General features: G+C 43.6%; 1 protein-coding gene across 4 annotated transcripts in view; it reads left to right on the forward strand.

Moving 5' to 3' along the window:
• Nucleotides 1-22838, forward strand: part of LOC112253027 (protocadherin-15) — a 285586-nt gene extending 262748 nt beyond the window's left edge. For 2 of the 4 annotated variants that reach the window (XM_042323590.1, XM_042323591.1), the window contains 5 exons: nucleotides 2065-2283; nucleotides 5315-5323; nucleotides 5725-5841; nucleotides 7378-7383; nucleotides 8336-10300. In XM_042323590.1, the coding sequence (XP_042179524.1) occupies nucleotides 2065-2283; nucleotides 5315-5323; nucleotides 5725-5841; nucleotides 7378-7383; nucleotides 8336-9935 (1951 nt within the window). In that variant the 3' untranslated portion in view covers nucleotides 9936-10300. Of the gene's footprint in view, nucleotides 1-2064; nucleotides 2284-5314; nucleotides 5324-5724; nucleotides 5842-7377; nucleotides 7384-8335; nucleotides 10301-15491; nucleotides 15511-16255; nucleotides 16289-16436; nucleotides 16511-18482; nucleotides 18592-21340 lie in introns of those variants that run through there. The other 2 variants (XM_024424883.2, XM_024424884.2) reach the window with 2 other exon arrangements.
• The last annotated feature ends 2038 nt before the right edge of the window (nucleotides 22839-24876 follow it).

A 24876-nucleotide genomic window follows, 5' to 3' on the forward strand; every position in this document is an offset into this window, starting at 1 on the left:
GTGAGTGAACACATTGAAATTAATAGCTATCTCTTTATCTCTCTCCTCTATCTTTCTCTCCCTTTTTCTAACGAGAGAGAGCGAGAGAGACAGAGAGAGAGAGAAACAGACAGAGAGACAGAGAGAGACAGAGAGACAGAGAGAGACAGAGAGAGAGAGAGAGAGAGACAGAGAGAGACATAGAGCGAGAGAGAGAGAGAGAGAAAAAGAAAGGAAAAGGTGCTATTCCATCCGTAGTGGCCACTAAGCCACCCTGAGGCTGTTCCAACATTCTGGAGAAATGACAGCTTAGCATTTTAGTTCCCCTGTATTCAGAGAGAGAGATCTACTCCTCAGAGCCTAGGGTCCCCCTCTTACATAGCAGGAGAAACAATGTTTTACACTTTTACCACTAAGAGGCAGTATCCAAAAATGCTTTAATGGTGCAGCTAAAAAGTGCTTTTGCAACACTTTTTCACCCTGTCAGGGGAAAGAGCAGTGTGTGTGTTAAAACACCCAGGGCCATGTTGCTGCCATTAGTCTTATGTTCGCTGGCCCTCAGACAGGGTTAGAGTCAACACTGTGGGAGCCCAGGCCCCCCTCAGAGCATGACAGGCACCATGCTAGAGGAACCCTTCCCCCCTACTGCGCACCCTTCCACTTTTCACAGAAGGAAGGCATGATATCTCTTTTTCCCTCCTTATCCCTCTCTTTTGCCCCATACTCATTTCCACTCTGGCTTTAACAGTACGAGTTAGGCTACGTTCCCCTCCTCTTCAAACCAGATACCAGTCTATTGTTTAATCCTGCTCTTAAAGAAAGTGACTTTGAGTAAAGTGGCTTTGTGTTGAGTTAATCTGAGCACGTTACTTCTCTGTCTGTCCTTGGCTGCTAGTGGTGGCCCTGTTTTACTGTAATGACACACGTGTCTCATAAAGAAAGGGGGTTTCTGAGCCTGAGCTAGTGAGCGTCACTCTTATCACAAGCACCAGCTTTGGAGAGCCGTTGTTCATTTTAAATAGAGGTGCTGATATATCTATCGTTGCTTCAATAAGAATCCCCCTCTTAGATACAATGGCTGTTGAGGAAGAGTCTAGCCGAGGTTTAAGTAGCAGGGAGGGAAAAAAATAAGCTCTTTGTTCATGCAGCTCACACCTGGCAGCGTAGAGTTAATTGCATGTTATATTTATGTGCTTCTGCTGTCAGCTCACATAGAGAAAGGGAAAGAGAAAGAGATGGAGAGGGGGGGGGAAGAGGTTATGATGTCACCTTGAGTGTGCCTCTCTCGCCTAAATGAAGGAAATAAGGACTCTTGGGGGTTGAAAGAAGCCTATAGATAACTCACATGAAAGACCAATCACTCGAGTACTCTTCATTTGTATAAAGAGTCCATATAGTGTATGATAATGCAGCGTGTGGCAGAGAGAGATTGCGTTGGGACTGCACAAATCTCCTATTGACATCAATGCCTATGTACGCATAAGGCCAAGTAACAGGCGCATATATTATGTTAGGATTCAACACCAATTTAAATCGCAGTTGAAATGGTGTTACATCCAAACTTAAAGTACACTACATGAACAAAAGTATGTGAACACCTGCTCGTCAAACATCTCATTCAAAAATCATGGGCATTTATATGGAGTTTGGTGATGAACCGTTCTTGTGCTGACCTTGCTTCCAGAGGCAGTTTGGAACTCGGTAGTGAGTGTTGCAACCGAGGACAGGTGATGCCTACCCATTCTGTGAGCTTGTGTGTCCCACCACTTTGCGGCTGAGCTGTTGTTGCTCCTAGACGTTTCCGCTTCACAATAACAGAGCTTACAGTTGATCGGGGCAGGTCTAGCAGGATAGAAATGTCACGAACTGACTTGTTGGAAAGGTGACATCCTATGACGGTGCCACATTGAAAGTCACTGAGCTCTTCAGTATGGGCCATTCTACTGTCAATGTTTGTCTATGGAAATTGCATGGCTGTATGCTAATTTTATACACCTGTCAGCAACGGGTGTGGCTGAACCAGCTGAATCCACTAATTTGAAGGGGTGTCCACGTACTTGTGTGACTGACTGGTCTGTCTGGCAGGTTTCTGGATGGGAAGCTGCTGGATATCAACAAGGAGTTTCAGCCGTTCCTGGGTCAAGGAGGACGCATCCTGGAGATCCGTACGCCCGACATTGTGGCCAGCGTGAAGAAGGCTGCCCAGGCTGTGGGCTACACAGAGGGGGCGTTGCTCGCCCTCGCCATCATCATCATCCTCTGCTGCATCCCCGCCATCCTCATCATCATGGTCACCTACAAACAGTGAGTGCACAACCGCTTGTCGTAGCTACAGGCAACGTGTGTGTATGGCCATGGTGACCTTTCAAAGCTAGCACTGTAGTTTGTTGATGCTGAGGAAATGTGCATGGTGCCAGGTATTTAGTCAAGCACCACTCTCCCAGTCTCTCTCTCTCTCCACCGAATTAAGGATGCTGACAGCGTGCACCGCCGGTCTAATGTCCCTATTCACACACTGTGAAAGCCGATTAATTAACAGTCATTTGCAACAAATATCCAAAACCAATTGTGACCGTCACAGTGTGTCTTCACGGCTCCACTACCACATTACTCACACTCTCTCACACCCATACATATACACACACACACACACACACAACAAATTCCATAATGCTAAAGCATATGGCACAGATTTAGTATACCATTTAGTACATCAAATCAAATGTATTTATATAGCCCTTCTTACATCAGCTGATATCTCAAAGTGTTGTACAGAAACCCAGCCTAAAACCCCAAACAGCAAGCAATGCAGGTTTAGAAGCACAGTGGCTAGGAAAAATTCCCTAGAAAGGCCAAAACCTAGGAAGAAACCTTGAGAGGAACCAGGCTATGAGGGGTGGCCAGTCCTCTTCTGGCTGTGCCGGGTGGAGATTATAACAGAACATGGCCAAGATGTTCAACTGTTCATAAATGACCAGCATGGTCAAATAATAATAATCACAGTAGTTGTCGAGGGTGCAGCAAGTCAGCACCTCAGCAGTAAATGTCAGTTGGCTTTTCATAGCCGATCATTAAAAGTATCTCTACCACTGCTGCTGTCTCTAGAGAGTTGAAAACAGCAGGTCTGGGACAGGTAGCACGTCCGGTGAATAGGTCAGGATTCCATAGCCGCGGGCAGAACAGTTGAAACTGGAGCAGCAGCACGGCCAGGTGGACTGGGGACAGCAAGTAGTCATCAGGCCAGGTAGTCCTGAGGCATGGTCCTAGGGTTCATGTCCTCCGAGAGAGAGAGAGAAAGAAAGAGAGAAAGAGATAATTAGAGAGAGCATACTTAAATTCACACAGGACACCAGATAAGACAGGATAAGTACTCCAGATATAACAAACTGACCCTAGCCCCCCGACACATAAACTACTGCAGCATAACTATTGGAGGCTGAGACAGGAGGGATCAGGAGACACTGTGGCCCCATCCGATGATACCCCCGGATAGATATAACCCCACCCACTTTGCCAAAGCACAGCCCCCACACTACTAGAGGGATATCTTCAACCACCAACTTACCATCCTGAGACAAGGCCGAGTGTAGCCCACAAAGATCTCCGCCACGGCACAACCCAAGGGGGGCGCCAACCCACACAGGAAGATCACATCAGTGACTCAACCCACTCAAGTGATGCACCCCTCCTAGGTACGGCATGAAAGAGCACCAGTAAGCCAGTGACTCAGCCCCTGTAATAGGGTTAGAGGCAGAGAATTCCAGTGGAAAGAGGGGAACCGGCCAGGCAGAGACAGCAAGGGCGGTTCATTGCTCCAGAGCCTTTCCGTTCACCTTCACACTCCTGGGCCAGACCACACTCAATCATATGACCCACTGAAGAGATGAGTCTTCAGTAAAGACTTAAAGGTTGATACTGACTCTGCGTCTCTCACATGGGTAGGCAGACCATTCCATAAAAATGGAGCTCTATAGGAGAAAGCCCTGCCTCCAGCTGTTTGCTTAGAAATTCTAGGGACAATTAGGAGGCCTGCGTCTTGTGACCATAGCGTACGTGTAGGTAGGAGCACGCCCATGTAATGCTTTGTAGGTTAGCAGTAAAACCTTGAAATCATTGGAGGGAGACTAGCACTGGAGTAATATGATACATTTTTTGGGGTTCTAGTCAGGATTTTAGCAGCCGTATTTAGCACTAACTGAAGTTTATTTAGTGCTTTATTCAGGTAGCTGGAAAGTAGAGCATTGCAGTGTTCTAACCTAGAAGTAACAAAAGCATGGATTAATTTTTCTGCATCATTTTTGGACAGAAAGTTTCTGATTTTTGCAATGTTACTTAGATGGAAAAAGCTGTCCTTGAAACAGTCTTGATATGTTCGTCAAAAGAGAGACCAGGGTCCAGAGTAACGCCAAGGTCCTTCACTGTTTTATTTGAGACGACTGTACAACCATTTAGTATACCATTTGGTATACCATTTGTTCTTGATTGTCAGGGTTGTTTTATTTGATGTTGTTTGGGCAAGGTTGTAAAGCCACGACAACTGTGAATGCGTCAGGCAGGTGCTCCTCAATGTCGTTCTTTGTGCCGTGTGAATCCACTACATCAACACTGATGTCTGGGGAATGTTCACACCCAACAGACGGGTCAGAGTGGTTCACCTGAGCTGAAGAAACACACACACAGACACATTGTAGAGTTTGTAGTGTAACGATGCGCCAATTTAGAGAAGTTCATTCATTCCTTCAACTTCATGACTTATTGATCTCCGGGAGAATATTCTGATGCAACGCATTCTCTCAGTTCTCTCTTCTGGGCTAATTGTATTTTGTTGTGAATAAGTAATGCTGAGAACAAAAGAAATGGGAGAAAAAGAAAGAGAAAAAGGCTTCTTGAGTTTGATATACTTGTATGAACTGGATGTTGCAAACATAGCTGGAGAGCCTGATGTGTTTCATAACACTGTGTGATAAGAAATTAAGCAAAATGTGTTACTATATCCCCTTATTGTATTCAGTGCTGAAATAGGCTGAGATTTATGATCGGGCATGTTATCCAAAGCCTGGCTGTTATCTGAATAAGTCAAAAGGAATGCCATGAATAATAAACATTTGTTTTACCTCGAGTGGTGTGTTTTTCCAAAAGGAACCTTAACAACCACCATTCATTAAAATTGAATGGAGTTGGAGGAACGCAGAGGCGTCTCATAATTCCCAATTTAATTAATGTTTCTCATTGTGTAGTATTAACAAAATTGGACTGAGCTAATTGTATAACCAAGGTTCTCTTGTGTTTTCTTTTTTCCTCTGTCTCCCGCACTGCCTGGAAAACCATCCACCAGATTCAAAGAGTAAGTAATTGCCCATGTGATATGAGTGATCTCTCTTGTATGCACTTGAGCATGAATACAACATGGTTCTGTCACATGTCCTCGTTACTGAATAGTATTTTAAAGATGAACCGGGGAGTCAGAATGACTATTAAAATTAAGATAAAAGTACAAACATTGTAGTTCAAGTCATCTCCTTCATATAGACAATGACTTGCCTTTTTTTTAAATCTAGTTTTATATAAGAGATTGGCTCTGTTATTTTTATCTCAGTCAGTTGGGATGAGACACATACTGTACTGATGTTCAGTCACTTCATTCACCACAGACATGTAGCCTTCATGGGGAACAAGTGATGAAATGTTATGGAAACAAAGTGCAATGGATTGACTCAAACTGATGAAACTTTATTTGAACTTCAGGAGACAGGCGGAATGTGCCAAGACTGCGAGGATTCAGCAGGCTCTGCCAGCGAGCAAGGCTGCTGCTCCACGTGCCCCAACAGCCAATATCTACGGGGAACTAGGGGACAGCAGCACGTAAGTCAAATCAAAGCAAATGTATTTATAAGGCCCTTTCACAAAGTGCTTATATAGAAACTCAGCCCACCTTTGACCTCTTCTGCCTTACCTCCTTACTCCCTGTTTCAGGTACCATATACTGTTGAGTAATGTCTATTTGTGCAGATAATAAAGTTTGTGGGTGTTAGGACATTGTCTATTTTTCAAAAAGGAAACACATTTCTTTTTTCCCCCTTTTTGGTACTTTTTACCCCTTTTTCACCCCAATTTCGTGATATCCAATTGGTAGTTACAGTCTTGTCCCATTGCTGCAACTCCTGTACGGATTCCGGAGAGGCGAAGGTCGAGATCCATGCGTCCGCCGAAACACGACCCCGCCAAGCCGCACTGCTTCTTGACACACTGCTCGCTTAACCCCGAAGCCAGCCACACCAATGTATCGGAGGAAACACTGTACAGCTGGCAACCGAAGGCAGCATGCATGCGCCCGGCCGCCACAAGGAGTCCCTAGAGCACGATGGGACAAGGACTTCCCAGCCTGCCAAATCCTCCCCTAAAATCAAATTGTTTTGGTCACACACATACTTAGCAGATGTTATTGCAGGTGTAGTGAAATGCCTATGTTCCTAGCTCCAACAGTGCAGTAATATCTAACAACTCACAACAATACAAAATCTAAAAGAAAAATAATGGAATTAAGAAATGTATAAATATTAGGACAACGCTGGGCCAATTGTGTGTCCCCCTCATGGGTCTCCCGGTCGCAGCCGGCTGCGACACAGCCTGGGATTGAACCCGGATATGTAGTGACGCCTCTAGCGCCTTAGACCGCTGCGCCACTCTGGAGGCAGCATACACATTTCTTGGAGAGAAAAAAAGGCCTTAGTCCACCAACGATAGACATTGGTCTTCAGAGTCTTTCATGTTGAGCTTTAGACATTTGGATGACTACATCATTGTTCCCATTCAGTCATAATTCAGTGTGCTTTTGTCCTCCAACAATCACCTGCACAGACCTAAGTTTGTTCGACATCCCGTCTCAGATTGTCAATGTGTGACTTTGCAATTAAATGCCAGATCCATTTCAACATGGCCTTCTGTTCTCTCAAGGTGAAGCTGTTTGATTTGACTCATAAAAGAGAGACCGAGGTTTGCTAGAAATAGAATAATGCTGTGTCTCAGTTTGTCCCATCCATTTGTTAGTAATTGATTTTGTGGTAAGTTACTTTTTGATTTTCCCTTGTTATTGTCGCTGTTGAATACCTCAGCAGTTTTGCGAGTCAGTTTTGCCATTAACACAATCGGATTCCACCTTTCACACTAAATACTATCCTGAATGCGCAATGAAGTGTTAATAGTTTTAGAAGAAGCCTTGAATGAATGCAGAACTTGTTATATGCCTATTCATTCACCACCTTCATCAAGCAACCAGTTTGACCATGGCTACCTCAGCCTCTTGACCATTTCCCATAAGGTTACACTCTGTTAAACATCTGTCTGTCTTTGTCTGTCTTTCATTTAACCTCCACTCTATTTGCTCTTCAATGGATTCAGACTGCAGTAAGTAGCCCCAGTGCTTATGCCTAGGCTCAAATAGCAAAACAAGAGTGATGTAGATGGCGTCTAGTCTCCTACACCTGTTCTTGAATATTTGTCATTGACATGCACTTAATATTTTATTACAGAAATAACTTAGACGTTACAGTACTGTACATGGTTAGTGCATTTGCATTTTAATATGATGGTATAATTTCAGGGATGCTAGGTAATACTCTTTATGAAGGTAAGGCTTAATTACAGCGTAACACCATTTTTGCTTCCACCATTTTTGCTTCCAGTTTAGGAAAAGTGATCCTCCCTTTGTACATGTAGAGGTATGGTGAATCTTTAGATGCTTATAGCTTATGCCCTACCCATCCCTGTCCTGATCTCATTAGAAAAAAGTGATTGTTTATGTTTCACGTCCATTAACTTATTAAGATCATAACCTCTTAGTATTATTGCTATGATTGGACTGATGCAAATGGGTAGGTGTTGTGTACTTCAGATATCACATGTGCCATATATTTGTGGACCGTGATGCTAAAATGGAAGTGCCTCTGTGACTGCTTTGATTTCTTCAAATCAAATATGATTAGATTTTTGATCTTGTATTAAATGTACTTGGGATGTTTTTAAGTGGACACTTTATCGCCTGTCCAAATATTGTCAGCAGTTGAACTGCTATTCTTTATTAAAACTTTTGTATTTAGAGACATTTTTCAATTGATAATAATGTAGCCACAATAAGAAAAGAAAAGCATGATCTACCCTGCTGCATAACCTTTGAGTTTGAATCACATTTTTTATATTGTTTCTAACTATAATCATAATACTAAGAGTCAAAATGACTGAAGGATCTATAGCATCTCCCTCATTCCTTCTCCTCTGCTTCCTCATCCTTCATCCTTCCTTCACCTGTGTTTCAAATCTTTCTTTTCTCCACCCTCCATCTACATTCCTAATCGGACAGGGCTAAAAGGTTTGAGATCGATGAAGCCGACCGCCAGAGACGCCTTAGCAGCTTCGCCTGTCGCGCCAACTCCTCCTGTGGCAACGGGTCGCTGCACAGCATCCTGCCCAAGTCAGAGAGCAACGTCACCTTTCTGTCAGACCACCACCCCCTGACCACCACTAACCCTCTCTACGACGAAGAAGAAGACGGGAACTTCAGCAGCCCCTACGGGACAGCGAAAAGGGGCTCTTTCTCCCCCTCCCTCTCTGGAGGGTCCGGGAACGTCTGGACCATGCGGACTCGTCTCCGTGGAGGGTCAGAGGGGTATGAGTCGCTGAAGAGGCAGGCTCTGATGGACCCGGCCCAGTGGGAGCTGCAGCTGCTCCAAGCTGGGATGAAGGGTCAAGGAGGCCTAGAGGGTTATGACGTCCAGAGCAGCCGCAGCACAGAGGAGAGCAAGCTGTCTGTCAGGGAGCAGGCCAGGCAGTATGAACAGCAGGCCATGCAGGAGAGGACCCCTAGGGGAGGGCGTGACTCCAGGGGTTCCCTGACCTCCCCTCCTTTACTGCGGAACCAAGACAACATTGACATGCTGGAGTTAAGCGCAGAGACCCTGTTCTCCATTATGGACAGCCCCTACAGCCCCCTGTCCATAGGGAAGGATGTTCCTCCCCGCATCATCATCACACAGGGCGAAGGCTCTCCGCCCCTGGCCCAGAGGCCCACCCTGCCTGTCCTCAGGACCAGCATCTCCAGCTACATCACTGCAGAGCCCTGCGAGATCACTGTGGAGATCATTCCTGACCCGCCTGAGAATCCACCACCTCCCCCTCCTTCTCCTCATTCTCCTCCACCTCCTTCTCCTCATTGTCCTCCACCTCCTCCTCCTTCTCAAACACCTCATTCTGGTCCTCCTCCTCCTCCTGCCTCATCTCCTCCTCCTCCTCCCTCCTCATCTCCTCCCCCTGCACCCTTCAATCCTCACTTCATTGAGCCTGATCATTCTCCCCCACCCTCCTTCCCTCCATCTCCCCCTCCTGCTCGGAATCATGCTCCTCCGCCACCACCCCCACCCCTCCCGCCCCCTTTCTCCCCCACTTTCGAACGACCCCGCCACACCGTTCAGTTTGTCCCAACCTCCCTGCCACCATTGTCCTCGCTCCGCCCTATTTCCTCCCGGGCCCATCCCCCTCCTCCTCACCCCCAACCCGAGGACGGTGTGAAGAGGAAGGAGCTAAAGGGGATTCTGAAAAACCTGCAGAACCTCGCTGACATTGAGAAGTCTGTTGCCAACCTCTACAGTCAAGTAGACAAGAATCGCAAGGTGGCGCGATTCGGCAAGAAACCCCAAGCAACCGAGGGACCAGAAGGAATTCGGAGACAAAACAGATCTGGGTCCCGTGAGGAACCAAACCAGCCAAACCTGACCAGCACAGAACATGTGGTCCAACCAAACTCAACCACAAACACTAACTCCTCTGATCTGGAAACAAGCCAACCAGGCACTAACAATGTAACCTCAGAGGTCCAGGAGCCAAGCCAATCAAACCAGTCAAATACTGACTCTGTGATTGAGGAACTAAGCAATCACTTTCCATCCCAATCCACCCACTTCTGACTGGCTCACTACTCTCCTCCTTAGCTCTATTTCCTAAATCATTTTCTTTCTTTCTACATCTTTATGTCTCATGTCATGATCATGCTGTGTTGTATTGGATATTTTCTGTCTGATGTTATTGTAAGTGTTGTCATCAACAACATAGTTTCTTCCCCTAACAAACTTTTATAATGTTATCACAACTAACAGCAAGTGGGCCCTTAGATCCCGTAGCTTTTCAGAACCTCTTAAACTGAGGATTATTTTTAAAAATATTGTCATGTTCCTTAGTTCATAACACTTTGGCCTTTTCTATGTCACCAACCATCCTCTGTCTTCACCCCCTGTTCTACCACACAGATTCCATTAAAGTGTTCAAGGCTTGAGAATTATGTTGAACTGAACCTGCATCCAACTTGCTCCTTGTATGTTGTACTCCCATCCAATCCCATCCAATTCCGGAAGATGGAGAGTCTATTATTTTCAAAGTTTTTATTGACAGACAGATTAGATATAGAGATAAGTGAAGAGGCTAATTAGGTAAAGAGATGGGATATGGAAGACAGCACACAGGAATTTAATCTAGATCTATCCCACCGAGCACAGATGTCAATTCAACGTCTATTCTATTTCATGGAAATGACGTGGAAACAATGTTGATTCAACCAGTGTGTGCCCAGTGGGATGTGAGTATGTGCATAGAGCCTGGATGACTCATCCACACAAACAAACTTATTCTAAGCCCACTCTCACATTGTGAGCCTAATGGACTTGAATTCCCCATGAGTACCCTGGTAAATGGAGAGCCCTTATTCTTCACAGAGGACAGTGCATTCGATCAGAATATCCATACAATCTATACAAGACAATACTATGGGTTAATGGTGCGGTCTAATTTACTTATTTCAAAACAATGCAAGAGCATTCTATTTGTTCATGATTTGCAGAAGAATTGTACATTTCCGGAACAACATTGCATTTGAATTTCCAAAGTGCTCTGAAGGAATAGTGTGTCGGTTCAGATGTTTCTCTAGATGTTTGACGTTGGGAAGTGGTAGTTGAAGCTGTGGGCTCATTAGTAGGCTGATGATGTTGTGGATGGTCTATACAGATCCTCACAGCATGATAAACTAGTAGCTGTTGCTGTCTGAAGGCTCCCTGAAAGCGGCTAATTAGTCAACCAATCAATCCCTCAACCACTGGCGCTGCTGTCCTGACCTGTCACCCTCCCCTCTTAACTCCATCACACACACTCGCTCTTCTTTCTTCTGTCTAACACTCTTTCTTGCCCTCTCGTTTTATTCTCTCTTTCTCGCTTCATTTCTCTACCTAACCTCTTCTTGTTATTCTTTTCATTTATCCCTTATCATTTTCATGTGACTCTGACTGACTTCCATCGGCATCAATCTTCTCAAGGCTCCTGTAGCTCTTCCTTTCTGTCTTTTCTCCCTCTGCCACTCCCATGTTTGTCTCTCGTCCCTCCTCTCATCGCCTTTCAAGAGCAGTTCAATTTGTTTAATCAGACATTCCCCTGGTGTTCCTGGATAGATCAAATTTGGACTAATTGTGTATTCTGTGTTCACCACATGGGGTAATCTCCTCTAACAAAAAGGCCCACAACTCTACTATACTGAACAAAAAAATATAAATGCAAGGCACAACAATTTCAAAGATTTTATTGAGTTACGGTTCATTTGAGGAATCAGTCAATTGAAATAAATGAATTAGGTCCTAATCTATTGATTTCACGTGACTGGGAATACAGATATGCATCTGTTGGTCACAGATACAGTGCCTTGCGAAAGTATTCGGCCCCCTTGAACTTTGCGACCTTTTGCCACATTTCAGGCTTCAAACATAAAGATATAAAACTGTATTTTTTGTGAAGAATCAACAACAAGTGGGACACAATCATGAAGTGGAACGAAATTTATTGGATATTTCAAACTTTTTTAACAAATCAAAAATTGAAAAATTGGACGTGCAAAATTATTCAGCCCCCTTAAGTTAATACTTTGTAGCGCCACCTTTTGCTGCGATTACAGCTGTAAGTCGCTTGGGGTATGTCTCTATCAGTTTTGCACATCGAGAGACTGAAATTTTTTCCCATTCCTCCTTGCAAAACAGCTCGAGCTCAGTGAGGTTGGATGGAGAGCATTTGTGAACAGCAGTTTTCAGTTCTTTCCACAGATTCTCGATTGGATTCAGGTCTGGACTTTGACTTGGCCATTCTAACACCTGGATATGTTTATTTTTGAACCATTCCATTGTAGATTTTGCTTTATGTTTTGGATCATTGTCTTGTTGGAAGACAAATCTCCGTCCCAGTCTCAGGTCTTTTGCAGACTCCATAAGGTTTTCTTCCAGAATGGTCCTGTATTTGGCTCCATCCATCTTCCCATCAATTTTAACCATCTTCCCTGTCCCTGCTGAAGAAAAGCAGGCCCAAACCATGATGCTGCCACCACCATGTTTGACAGTGGGGATGGTGTGTTCAGGGTGATGAGCTGTGTTGCTTTTACGCCAAACATAACGTTTTGCATTGTTGCCAAAAAGTTCAATTTTGGTTTCATCTGACCAGAGCACCTTCTTCCACATGTTTGGTGTGTCTCCCAGGTGGCTTGTGGCAAACTTTAAACAACACCTTTTATGGATATCTTTAAGAAATGGCTTTCTTCTTGCCACTCTTCCATAAAGGCCAGATTTGTGCAATATACGACTGATTGTTGTCCTATGGACATAGTCTCCCAACTCAGCTGTATATCTCTGCAGTTCATCCAGAGTGATCATGGGCCTCTTGGCTGCATCTCTGATCAGTCTTCTCCTTGTATGAGCTGAAAGTTTAGAGGGACGGCCAGGTCTTGGTAGATTTGCAGTGGTCTGATACTCCTTCCATTTCAATATTATCGCTTGCACAGTGCTCCTTGGGATGTTTAAAGCTTGGGAAATCTTTTTGTATCCAAATCCGGCTTTAAACTTCTTCACAACAGTATCTCGGACCTGCCTGGTGTGTTCCTTGTTCTTCATGATGCTCTCTGCGCTTTTAACGGACCTCTGAGACTATCACAGTGCAGGTGCATTTATACGGAGACTTGATTACACACAGGTGGATTGTATTTATCATCATTAGTCATTTAGGTCAACATTGGATCATTCAGAGATCCTCACTGAACTTCTGGAGAGAGTTTGCTGCACTGAAAGTAAAGGGGCTGAATAATTTTGCACGCCCAATTTTTCAGTTTTGGATTTGTTAAAAAAAATTGAAATATCCAATAAATGTCGTTCCACTTCATGATTGTGTCCCACTTGTTGTTGATTCTTAACAAAAAAATACAGTTTTATATCTTTATGTTTGAAGCCTGAAATGTGGCAAAAGGTCGCAAAGTTCAAGGGGGCCGAATACTTTCGCAAGGCACTGTACCTTAAAAGAAATGGGCCTCACAATGGACCTCAGGATCTCGTCACTGTATTTCTGTGCATTCAAATTTCCATTGATAAAATGCAATTGTGTTTGTTGTCCATAGCTAATGCCTGCCCATACCATTACCCCACCAGTATGTAACAGTTCTGGGATCTTTTATTTCAGCACATGAAACATAGGACCAACACTTTACATGTTGCATTTATATTTTTGTTCAGTGTATTTTCTGGTTCAGGTGCTCTTTTTCTTCGTCCCTAACATCTGTCATTTCTAACAGATGAGATTTTTTTTTTTTTTTTCCTTTGATGGCAATTATTGTGTCACTTCCTCTTTGGTTTTACAATTTATTTTCTTAATTTTTCATCCAGTGCCTTGATAAAGTTAATGAGGAGAGTCTGTTCACTACCACCACACAGTAGGCTTTTTAAATGTATCACATCACCTTCATCAAAAGTATTATTAGTTTAGAAAACTCAATCATTTAAACATAATAATTTAAACATGTGTGTGTGGTCTAACTCATCATTATGTCTGGGTATGGTCAAAAATAGTATATCATAGGGGAAATGTCTGCATCCTAAAACGATCCTTTATACCTCTCTGCATCATAAACCATTAGCTCCCAGTGAATTAATGGCCTCTAAGATAGGAAGAAACTCCCTCCTCTTGGTTACATCCGGATACATGAGTATTTAACTGTCCATTAGTTATATGAAGTGGACATCTCTGGATGTGCATCCCCCCTACTCCTCCCTGCCTACAGTATCTGTCCTATGGGCCATTTGTTTTGGTGTTTCCTAAAGACTTCACCAGCCCAACAGACCATTCATCAGCCCTACTCCCATAGCCAGTCCCATACAGGGAGGTGTGGTCGTACAGCAGGGATCAGCAACTTTTCATATGCACACCTCCCCGTATGCATATTTTGGATATGCACTATGTCTGGGACAGTTATGTTTTTTCTGGGGGAAATCTCTGTGATGCTTTGTTAACTGTTGGCTAGTGTGAGGTGCATTTGAGTAAATCATCAAGAATGCTTTCAAAAAAAAGGTGCAATACTGCTTTCCAATACAGACGCTCTAATTCTTGACAATTAGGCCAGGATTCGATCAGATCAGCGTAACCCGCATTAGTCGACAAACACAGATTTATATTGCTTTTGTTCAGGCAGTGTCGGAGGTGTAACTGCTTTTGAGCTGTCTAATTGGTAGGCGGCTGTGCTCGTAGTCTTTATCACGAAACCACATCCTTATATCCACCCACGTTAGAAGTTCAGAACAAGCAGGTGTATATAGAAATAGAGTGCCATTTTAGAAATATAATGGCACTCAAATGTAAAATCATTCAAGGAAATAATAGGGATCTATATTAGCCTAATTGAGGTGTAGATAACATCACACATTCCAGCCTTCAAATTTGTAATGCAGCTGCATCGGATTTCTACTAATGTGACTCTCTGCATCCAATGGAAATGTCTGTGATAGGAAACACCAGGAGCCGCTTGTGGATTTGACAGCACTAACGCAGTTAGCCTAAACCTCCGTCACTGCCTAAACAAAATTTTAAAAAGCTATGAAAAAGCTTTGTCGGCTAATGCAGGTTACCACACAAATGATTGAATCCTGGTCTAAATGAATCTGTTATGAGTTATATGGTGTGACGTCCACAAAGCTAACCACAGTCAAAGGATTTTTGAACTTTTTACAATAACAAATCCATTTGATTTTTTTTTACATACATTTATATTTTACTAACAAATGCGTTCGAGAGACGATAGTGTGCCATAAAATGATTTTCCCAGTTTCTATTGGGAAGGTAATTGCTTCGATATGTCATCCTAAGTGTAGGGTTTGTTGTTATTTCCTATTTCTTTCTCCCCCACCTTTTTATGGATCCAACTTCTCTTTTTATCTGCCAATCATTGTTATAATGGAAGAAAGAACATAGCAAATAGATAACAAAAATGTTTCTGCATTATTTTTTTAATGAAAATTGAACCATTGGCTTGACACAGGAAATTGCACAGTAAGTAGCATTGAAATCACTTAACTGGTCAGCAGAATATATGCTTTTATATCAATGCACTTAGAATGTTGATGTCACATTGCACTCATTATTTGCACGATTTCTTTCCTCCTTTTTTCCATGACCTACAGGCGAGGATACGGAAGAAAGGTAGGCATTTTTCTTGTGAGGTATTTTTATGTTATGCATTGTGTGCCAAGTAAATTTGTCCATGCTCACGGGAGCTTTATTCACCATCATTCTTATCTACCACTCACCTGATGGAAGACACTGAATGAGATTTAGACGGGGTCATAGAGAGAGTTGTTTTATTACTTTAACATTAGCATCACAGTTTACATTTGGTTCGAAAACTGCTGTTGCTGTAATTTCAAATCTGTCTGCTGTCAAGTGACGGATGAGCATTTGGGCCATTTTTTTCCTCTCTACTGGTGCATGGAAGTACTACTAGGAGCTTAGCCAATGATTAACTGGTACACTGTTTGACAACTTTTGACGTACCCTGAGTCCTACAAATCCTGCCCAGCATCAGAAGTGTCATGCATGCTCCCTTCATTTTCAATCTTGTTTGATAGCAGCTGTGAGTGTGCTTTATCTGTCATATCTCTCTTCTGGCTTCTTCTGTCTCTCAACTTTTCTATCATCTTTTTTTCAACTATACCTTTTTTTCTATTTTCTATCTACTCTGTTCACTTTCTCTCTATTCTCCGTCACCTCTTCATCTCCTCCTTAAACCGTTGTTCGCTACCCTCTTCCAACTCCACTCTCCTCTCTCTATGGCCTTAAAAAGCTGTCATTCTTTATCCTGCTGTGTCTGTAGTTAAATATGAACTGTGAACTGGACACTCTGTCTCTGTTTCTCCTTATCCCTCCCTCTCCAACTAATCTATGGCAGCAACTGCTGAGGCCATCTCTGCTGAGACCTGAGGTAGAAACCTTACTGCTTCTGTCAAAGCTCCAGGATACTTCTGCTATGCACACACTGTGCTGTTCTGTACTGTGCTGTGTTTCTAGCTATGGTTTCTCATTTTTTTTTCTCTATTAATGTATCTCTATGTGCTTCTCCTGAAATTCAGGAGCTCTCCATGGAGTCAGGCATCGACCCAGGCCAAGACTACTACAGGGACGAATACCAAAATTACGACCAGGGGTGAGTCCAATCCCCGCTGTCCCTCCCATATCTCATCAGTTTCGCTCTGATCGAGGGAATTGAATTGATCTCCACTGTGTAACGGCGTTCGTCTGTAGAAGGAGAAGTGGACCAAAATGCAGCGTGGTGGTTACTCATGTTCTTTAATAAAGATGAACAATACAAAACAACAAACGTAACGCGAAAACCTATACAGCCTATCTTGTGACAACTAACACAGAGACAGGAACAATCACCCACAAACACACAGTGAAACCCGGCCTACCTAAATATGGTTCCCAATCAGAGACAACGATAATCACCTGACTCTGATTGAGAACCGCCTCAGGCAGCCATAGACTTTCCTAGACAACCCTACTCAGCCACAATCCCAATACCTACTAAAACCCCAATACAAAAACACACCACAAAATAAACCCATGTCACACCCTGGCCTGACCAAATAAATAAAGAAAACACAAAATACTAAGACCAAGGCGTGACACACTGGTTAATTGCTGAAAGTAATGCCATTAAGACTAGTTTACAAATGTATCATGAACTTACATTTCACAAGCCCCTGACACACACACACACACACACACACACATACACCTCTAACTTCCTTCATATTGGATGCAAAGACACAAATGGTATCCATTAGTTCATCTGACTCTGGGGAAGTAGATAAAGGGCCTCATTGCCAAAATCCAGAACTATCCCTTTAAGTGTAACAGTGCATAAGACCCCTTCCAGTTATGCAGATCATCCCACTCCCACCAAATATGATCAATTGCCCAGCCTTGAGCAGAGCGTGGCACCTGAGAGCTTTGTAATGGTCTCCACCAGTAGAGAAGAGGGGAGCGTACTTTGGCTTGCGTGGTACACTGCAAATCGCCCATATGGTCCAGTGGAAAACGCTGGAATTTACACCGATACGAACAGATGCTGACCAAATGTTGTGCATTGGACTCTTGTGTCCCGTGAGGGGTTCTTTAAAACACTCAGGGGAGTTAAGCTAGACAGAGGACAAGCTAAACCCCTACTTGAATCAAACCTTAGTCAACCGCGTGAAGTGGATCATCGACCACGTAACATATTTTAATTGCATGATCACGTAGGCCTCATCGACTCTGTGACTTACCCTCTCATCATCCATGAAAATTCTCATTGATGCTTAGTGTGTTTGTATGATGAAGCCCTTCCGTTGAGTCTTATAGTAATTGTGTTGTGAAGACTCTGTGGGACAGCAGGTCCCTAAAGCTTCTGCTGCTGAGGTTGCTATCACGATAACCCAGACTGCCTTTGATCCATTTCTATTTAAAGAGCAACTTAATAGCTGGGTTAAGCTCTTAATCCAGCAATCACTAGCTCTGGCGGCCTTCAGCTGCGACCCAGCGACCCCACGTGTTCAAAAGGTTTTCCATTTACCTGCTTCCTTCAGTTTTCACACAGATTCACTGGTGTAATGCAGCTTGCTTCTGGCACCCATGCCAAGTGGGTTGCAGATAGTACCACCAATTGGCACGCAATTTCAGCTCTGACATTGATGCTGATTGATGTTGGCCCCACACCGCACCTCATTTAGAGATTCAGTGTGGGGCTAATGCGGTTTCTGATATGGGTCTTTTAATTGTGCATCGCCCAGTTTAGTCTTGTACAGATCAATTATGCAGAAGATTAGTGTTGACCCCTTCTCTTATGCATGACCTTGGGAACTGTTGATTTAAGAATGTGTTATGGACATGTAACACAGTAAATGTGCAAATGTATTATTGTTAGAGCAAGTGCTTGAAATATCTCATGCACTAGCTATATAACACTGGTGGGTTGTGTGTGTTTGTGGCTCATGTCCCTAGGGGTGTAGGCAGAGGTTGTTAGTTACTGTCACCTCTCGAAAAAAATATTTCACAATACTGGCAAATAAATGATGGTTGAAACAGCCCTTTAAGCTGTTTCCCGTTTGCCTCTAAATGTTTGTTTTCTCTTCCAGGTATGACCTTCCTCAGTATGGCAGTCGCAGGAAGCTGATCTCTCCCATGTATGATGAGTATGGAGAGCTGATTATGGAGGATGACTACTACAGCCCACATGGGTCTGAGGTACTTATTTTACTATATGTAGCAGCACTTTGATATGATCAATAACTACCCACTATATAGCTACAATAATGCAATAACAGAGTTCCAATTTCAACTATATCATGTTGTCTGAACTATGTTGATGCTGAAAATCTTGTTTAATCACAAGTGATGTAACTATGACAGGGGCGAGGCAGAGGGCGTGGAAGGGGTACTGGTCGAGGAGGCAAGAGGGTGGGATTTAGAGACCTTCCACCAGAGGATGAGATTGAGCAGGCAGAGCCAGTGGAGGGCGAGGAACCCCGTGAACCCTCCTCGGCTGCCAAGAGGCTGAAGTCCGTCATGAAGCTTAGCAAGCTCCTAGCGGCCAGTAAGAGTGGAGACCAGACTGTTCCAGCCGGAGAACCAGGCCCATCCCCCTGGAAGAAAGCCAAGATGTTCAAGATGTTTGGCGCCAAGAAGGACAAGGACTACGCCAAACTGATGTCGGCCCGTCGCATCGACAGCGAGGAGAGCCTGACAGGGGGACCTGCCGGTGATGGTCCGATAGACACCAAGTCCACCGCCAGGAGCCGGCTGGGCAAGGTAATGAAGCGCATCAAATTGAGCAACAGGCTGCAGGCAAGGAGGAAGTCTCAGGGAAGCATTAGTAGAAGCTCTGCCACAGGTAGCGAGAAGGATGAAGACGCCTCGCAAGCTGCCACCAGTGACGAAGAGAAGAAGTCCAAGGTGTCTATCAGCGTGACGGTGGAGAGCGAGCCGGAGGTGAGTGGGAGTGGCAGTGGGAGTGGGAAGGGTTCTGATGAGGATTCAGAGAGAAGCAGTGTGGCGCTTTCCACCGAGGACAAAGATTACCTGAAGGTGGATCTGGACCGAGACGATACCAATGAAAGCACTGTGGACTCAGAAGAGGAGCCAGAAGAGCACCCAGAGGATTCTGATGACGAGAGCAAATCCAAGTCAGAGGATGACGAGACAGAGAAGGAATCTGTCACTGAAATGGAATCGGGGACAGAAAAAGAGTCTGATTCAGAGAAAGAGTCAGGCTCAGAGAAAACATCTGGGACAGAAAAGGAATCAGGATCAGAGAAAGGTTCTGATTCTGAGAAAGGTTCTGATTCTGAGAAAGAATCTGATTCTGAGAAAGAATCTGATAGTGGGAAAGAGTCAGGAACTGAAAAGTCAGGAACTGAATCCAGTACAGAGAAAGGATCTGGGACTGAGAAAGATTCAGAGGAAGTGTCTGAAGAGGATGAGGGGACTGGGGAGTCCAAAGAAAGTGGCTCCTCTGCCCGTTCTTCCAAGAAATCATCTGGCACTGCTACTGAAAGGTCCAGTGGAGGTACACAAGCCAGCGTGAGGAGTAGTGCCTCTGGCATCAGTGGAAGTAATAGTAGCATTGGTAGCGTTGGTGGCAGTAGTAGCATTGGTGGGAGTAGTAGCGTTGGTGGCAGTGGTAGCGTTGGTGGCAGTGGTAGCGTTGGTGGCAGTGGTAGCGTTGGTGGCAGTGGTAGCATTGGTGGCAGTGGTAGCATTGGTGGCAGTAGTAGCGTCGGTGGCAGTGGTAGCATTGGTGGCAGTGGTAGTGGCTCAAGCAGTGCTGCCTCCCAGCCTGGTTCTTCCATAAGATCGTCACAAAGTGCTGGAGGCTCAGTGATGTCCAGGCCAGAAAGTGAGGGTGTCAGTGAAGAAGAGTACGGGTCGGGAAGCTCGGTGTACCACGGGGGCAGCCAGACCCAGCTCTCTGGATCAGAGGTCAGCGAGCCAGAGGACAACCAGATGACGGACCAGAGCTCCCTGGCTGGCAGCGAGAGGAGCTCTACCAGCTCCAGGTCCACTGGAGGCAGCCGCAAGTCCATCCTGACCTGCAGTTCACAGAACACCATCAATGAGGAGAGTGAAGAGGAGGACGAAGGAGAATCTGAGGAGGAAGGCAGTACCGCCAATGAGAGAAAAGAGTCTGTGGAAGAGCTGAGTGACGGAGCAGCGTCCAGGAGGTCCAGCTTACTGTCTGCTGGAGAAGGGCCCAGCCGTAGTCCCGATGCTGGAACTACCTACTGCTCAGACTCCAGCAACAGCCTGACAGAGGCCTCAGAGGAGACCTTCGGAGGACTCTCTCCCATCACAGAGGTGGACGAGGATGCCATCACACCATCTGAGAAATCTGACGCCAGTAGCCAGGGGTCAGCTGGTAGATCCCAGTTGGGAGCCACAGAGGAGACCTCCGATACCGATTCAGAGTCTGATGGGAACGCCACAGCCTTCTGAGGGACGAGTTGGTCAGCTGTGAAGTAAGATTGGCTGGAGTGGCCTCTCGCATGGGAGTGAAGATAATACTGTGTGCTTCCCCCTGAGTGCTTCATTCTCTCTACCGCTCTCTATCTCCTGGAAAATACTTATTGCATGGAAGTGGAATGGGTTGTTCTATCTTCAGTTTGAATTCTCTTTTCAATGGTGTTGAACCACTCTTTGTGGCATTTCTGTATTTTCTCTCCATCACACTTTTTGGTTGTGTTAGAAATGTTTCTTCATTTCTTTACTTATAGCCATATGATGACTAAAACGTAACACCGCAATGAACATGTTTACAGAGTTGTGTGTTTCCTATCCTGTTACTGTCATAGTTTTAAAATGACTTGTGCATTGATTGGCATAATTTTATCTATAATCTGTTTGGATGCATGATGTTTGCATATTTGGAAATACTATTTTATCTGTGCATTAACCTCCTCTTTCTCTCTCCATCTTTCTTTGCATCTTTTATTCTCAGCCTGGAGTGAGAAGGAAGCGGATCAAGCTGGTTGTGGACAGGGAGTATGAGACCAGCTCCACAGGAGAGGACAGCGCTCCTGAACCCCAGAGGAACCGCCTGTCGAACATCAACAGCCACGCTAACATCAATGGGAACGTCTACTTCGCCCAGAACGGGACCATTGTGCGGACCAGGAGGCCTAGCCACCCCAACAATCTCAAGGTGGGCTCCCCGGGCCGCTTGGGAAAACAGTTTAAAAAGTTGGACATGCTGACTGAGACTCAGGAAGAGAAGCTTCCTCTAAACAGCGTAGGGGAACCAGTAACAGGAAATGGAACAGGTGCACTAACAGGCATTTCCTCAACCGTTGACATTAACCTCAACACCCGGCCGTCCAGCGGGTCCCTGGGGTCCATCATCACGGGCCTTGACAGTATTGGGTCCAAATCCAATATTGCCAAGGCCCTACATGACAGGAACAGCAGGAGTAACTGTTGTGTAGATGAGCAGGAGTCGTGTGTGGACAACATGGCGTCTAAAGAAACGTTGACGTCCCACAGTGACCACACGCTGTCGGATGAGGAGGAGCTGTGGATGGGGCCTTGGAACAGCCTGCACATACCAATGACTAAATTATGACATATGGACTGCTGAGAGTTTATATTTTTCTGTTGACAAAGTTGACCCTGCATTTAATGTGTTGAGATATGGGTGCAACAAATGATTGTATGCCTCTGCTGTATAAGCGCCAATCACTGTCCAAGACTAGCAGTGTGATTGCGCTAACAGTATTATTTCATTATTCTTATGAATGATGACTTTTGATATGGTGATGTTTAATGTGTCAAATACATATCCCTGATAGAGCTATTATACAATCGGTCAACTTGCTATGAAGCAATGCTTGTCTCAAAAAAAACTGTATGAAAAGTCATGAATGGTGATTGGCATTATCCATAAAATGTACCTCGAGGACCTTTGTCGTGCTGGATGTTGCGCAATATGTTTTATAAGTATTTTCTGGATTTAGAGGTGAAGGATTTTTGGAGCCCACATACTTTATAATACAGATAAATATAATGAGGTTCATTAAGAAATTATATGTATTTTGCTAAAATTGCGTTTTATTTGTAAATAATGAAATATTCTGATTTGATTATTTTGTGTTTGAATCATTTCCAATATTTTGAAGTCTTATCAGAAAGTTGATGGAATTATTGTTGTCTTTTATTATCAGAGTATGGGGGAACATTTGGACTTGTAACCAATGACATAGAAGTAATGCAAACATGTCTGTCAATATTTCAACAAAGAAATATGTTAATATTGTCATCATTTAAACTATATTGTTTTTAACAGACATGTGTATCTACATGATGTGGTATTTTCAGTCCCTTAAAAATTTGAGGCAAAACCATTCCGTTTAAGAAATGTTCTAAATACATCAGGTCCCTGCAGATGGGGAAACACTACCAAATAATGTTTCAATCTCAACAATAAAGTTTTAACGTGCAATTATTTGGAGAACTGGCATGAATGAAGTAGCACAACATCCACAGGTAACTCATGTCAAGACACAGGTATTGTGTAGAATGCTGTTTACAAAGGCCCAATATTGAACTCTGAAAAAGTACACTTTGAGTGACTTTGGCAAGGAAATGTGAAATTCATCCCTGTGGTTTTCATTCAGTACACTCAATATCAATAGTTTTTGCTCATTAGCTTGTGATCTGAAAATAAGTTGGCGGTATTTGACAAACTTCCTAACCTAGAGTATTTTTCTGAAGCATCCTCCTTATCATCTTGAATGACTTGGGATAGGCAATTGTATATGATATTAAATGCTAATCATCTTTCATAAGCTTGACTTTCTACCTAAAAGTCATCTGCCAATTTATCTTCGGACAATTGGAGTTCCAGACAATAAAGAGATGAGGTAATGTGGAGAGAGGACAGAAGTGGAAACATTGAGAAGATTGAGAGATTAACCTCTTCTGATAACCAGGTGAATTCAGGTGAAAGCTATGATCCCTTATTGATGTCACCTGTTAAATCCACTTCAACCAGTGTAGATGAAGGGGAGGAGACAGGTTAACTAAGGATTTTTAAGCCTTGAGACAAATGAGACATGGATTGTGTATGCGTGCCATGCAGATGGTGAATGGGCAAGACAAAATATTGAAGTGCATTTGAATGGGGTATGGTAGTAGGAGCCAGGCATACTGGTTTGTGTCAAGAACTGCAACGCTTCTGGGGTTTTAACGCACAACCGTTTCCTGTGTGTATCAAGAATGGTCCACCACCCAAAGGACATCCAGCCAACTTGACACAACTGTTGGAAGCATTGGAGTCAACGTTGGCCAGCATCCCTGTGAAATGCTTTCGACACCTTGTAAAGTCCATTCCCTGACGAATTGAGGCTGTTCTGAGGGCAACTCAATATTAGAAAGGTGTTTTTATTAATGTTGTGTACACTCAGTGTATGTTATGTTTGGCGCTTTACGTGTTAGGGCATATCTGAGAATTCTCTAGTGTGCTCTATCCTTTCAGCCACAAGATGGCGCCTAAAGCTTTATAATGGAACAGATTATTGGCCTACATTATTGACAAACCATGAAATTACACTACACTACCAATAGAAATCATTTGGACAATCTATCTATACAAAACAGAAAATATAATTTATAATATGTTTCTATTTACCTATTCATATTAAATATTTGTTGTATGTTTGTTGTATGTGCTGCCAATTTAGCCTGTATTTGTGGAATGAGTATTAACATAGTTTATTCTTATTGTTAGATAGTCTAGGATTGCTGCTTCCGTATAGCTGGATTCAATGCTGATCAATTCAATACACTGCGTAGTTGGATGCAATATTGATCAATACCAATACACTGTGTAGTTGCTGTACTGTTGATTTGGAGGGCTACTTTTCACCACTAAGTGGAGACATACTATATCTGAGCTACAGGGATGATCAAGCAAATTAATTCAAGCATTTTAGTATCAAAATACTTCGCTATCAACAATTCAAATGAACTGAAAGGGATGAGGAATGTATTTGACAAAATGGCAGCAGTGGTGGAAAAATGACCTAATTGTCATACTTGAGTAAAAGTATAGATACCTTAATAGAAAGTTACTCAAGTAAAAGGGAAAGTCAGCCAGTAAAATATTATTTTGAGTAAAGGTCAAAAAGTATTTGGTTTTAAATATAAGCATCAAAAGTAATTGTAATTGCCAAAATATACTTAAGCATGAAAAGTACAATTAAAAGTATAAATCATTTTAAATTCCTTATATTAAGCAAAGCAGACAGCACCATTTTTTAAATGTATGGATAGCCAGGGTCACACTCCAACATTCAGTCATTATTTACAAAATATTAATTTGTGTTTAGTGAGTCCGCCAGGCCAGAGGCAGTAATGATGACCAAGTGTTCTCTTGATAATTGCTTGAATTTGACAATTTTCCTGGTTTGCTAAGCCTTCAAAATGTAACAAGTACTTTTGGTTGTCAGGGAAAATGTATGGAGTAAAAAGTACATTATT

The sequence above is a fragment of the Oncorhynchus tshawytscha genome, linkage group LG06 (assembly GCF_018296145.1).
Source record: "Oncorhynchus tshawytscha isolate Ot180627B linkage group LG06, Otsh_v2.0, whole genome shotgun sequence".
Classification (NCBI taxonomy): Eukaryota; Metazoa; Chordata; class Actinopteri; order Salmoniformes; family Salmonidae; genus Oncorhynchus; species Oncorhynchus tshawytscha.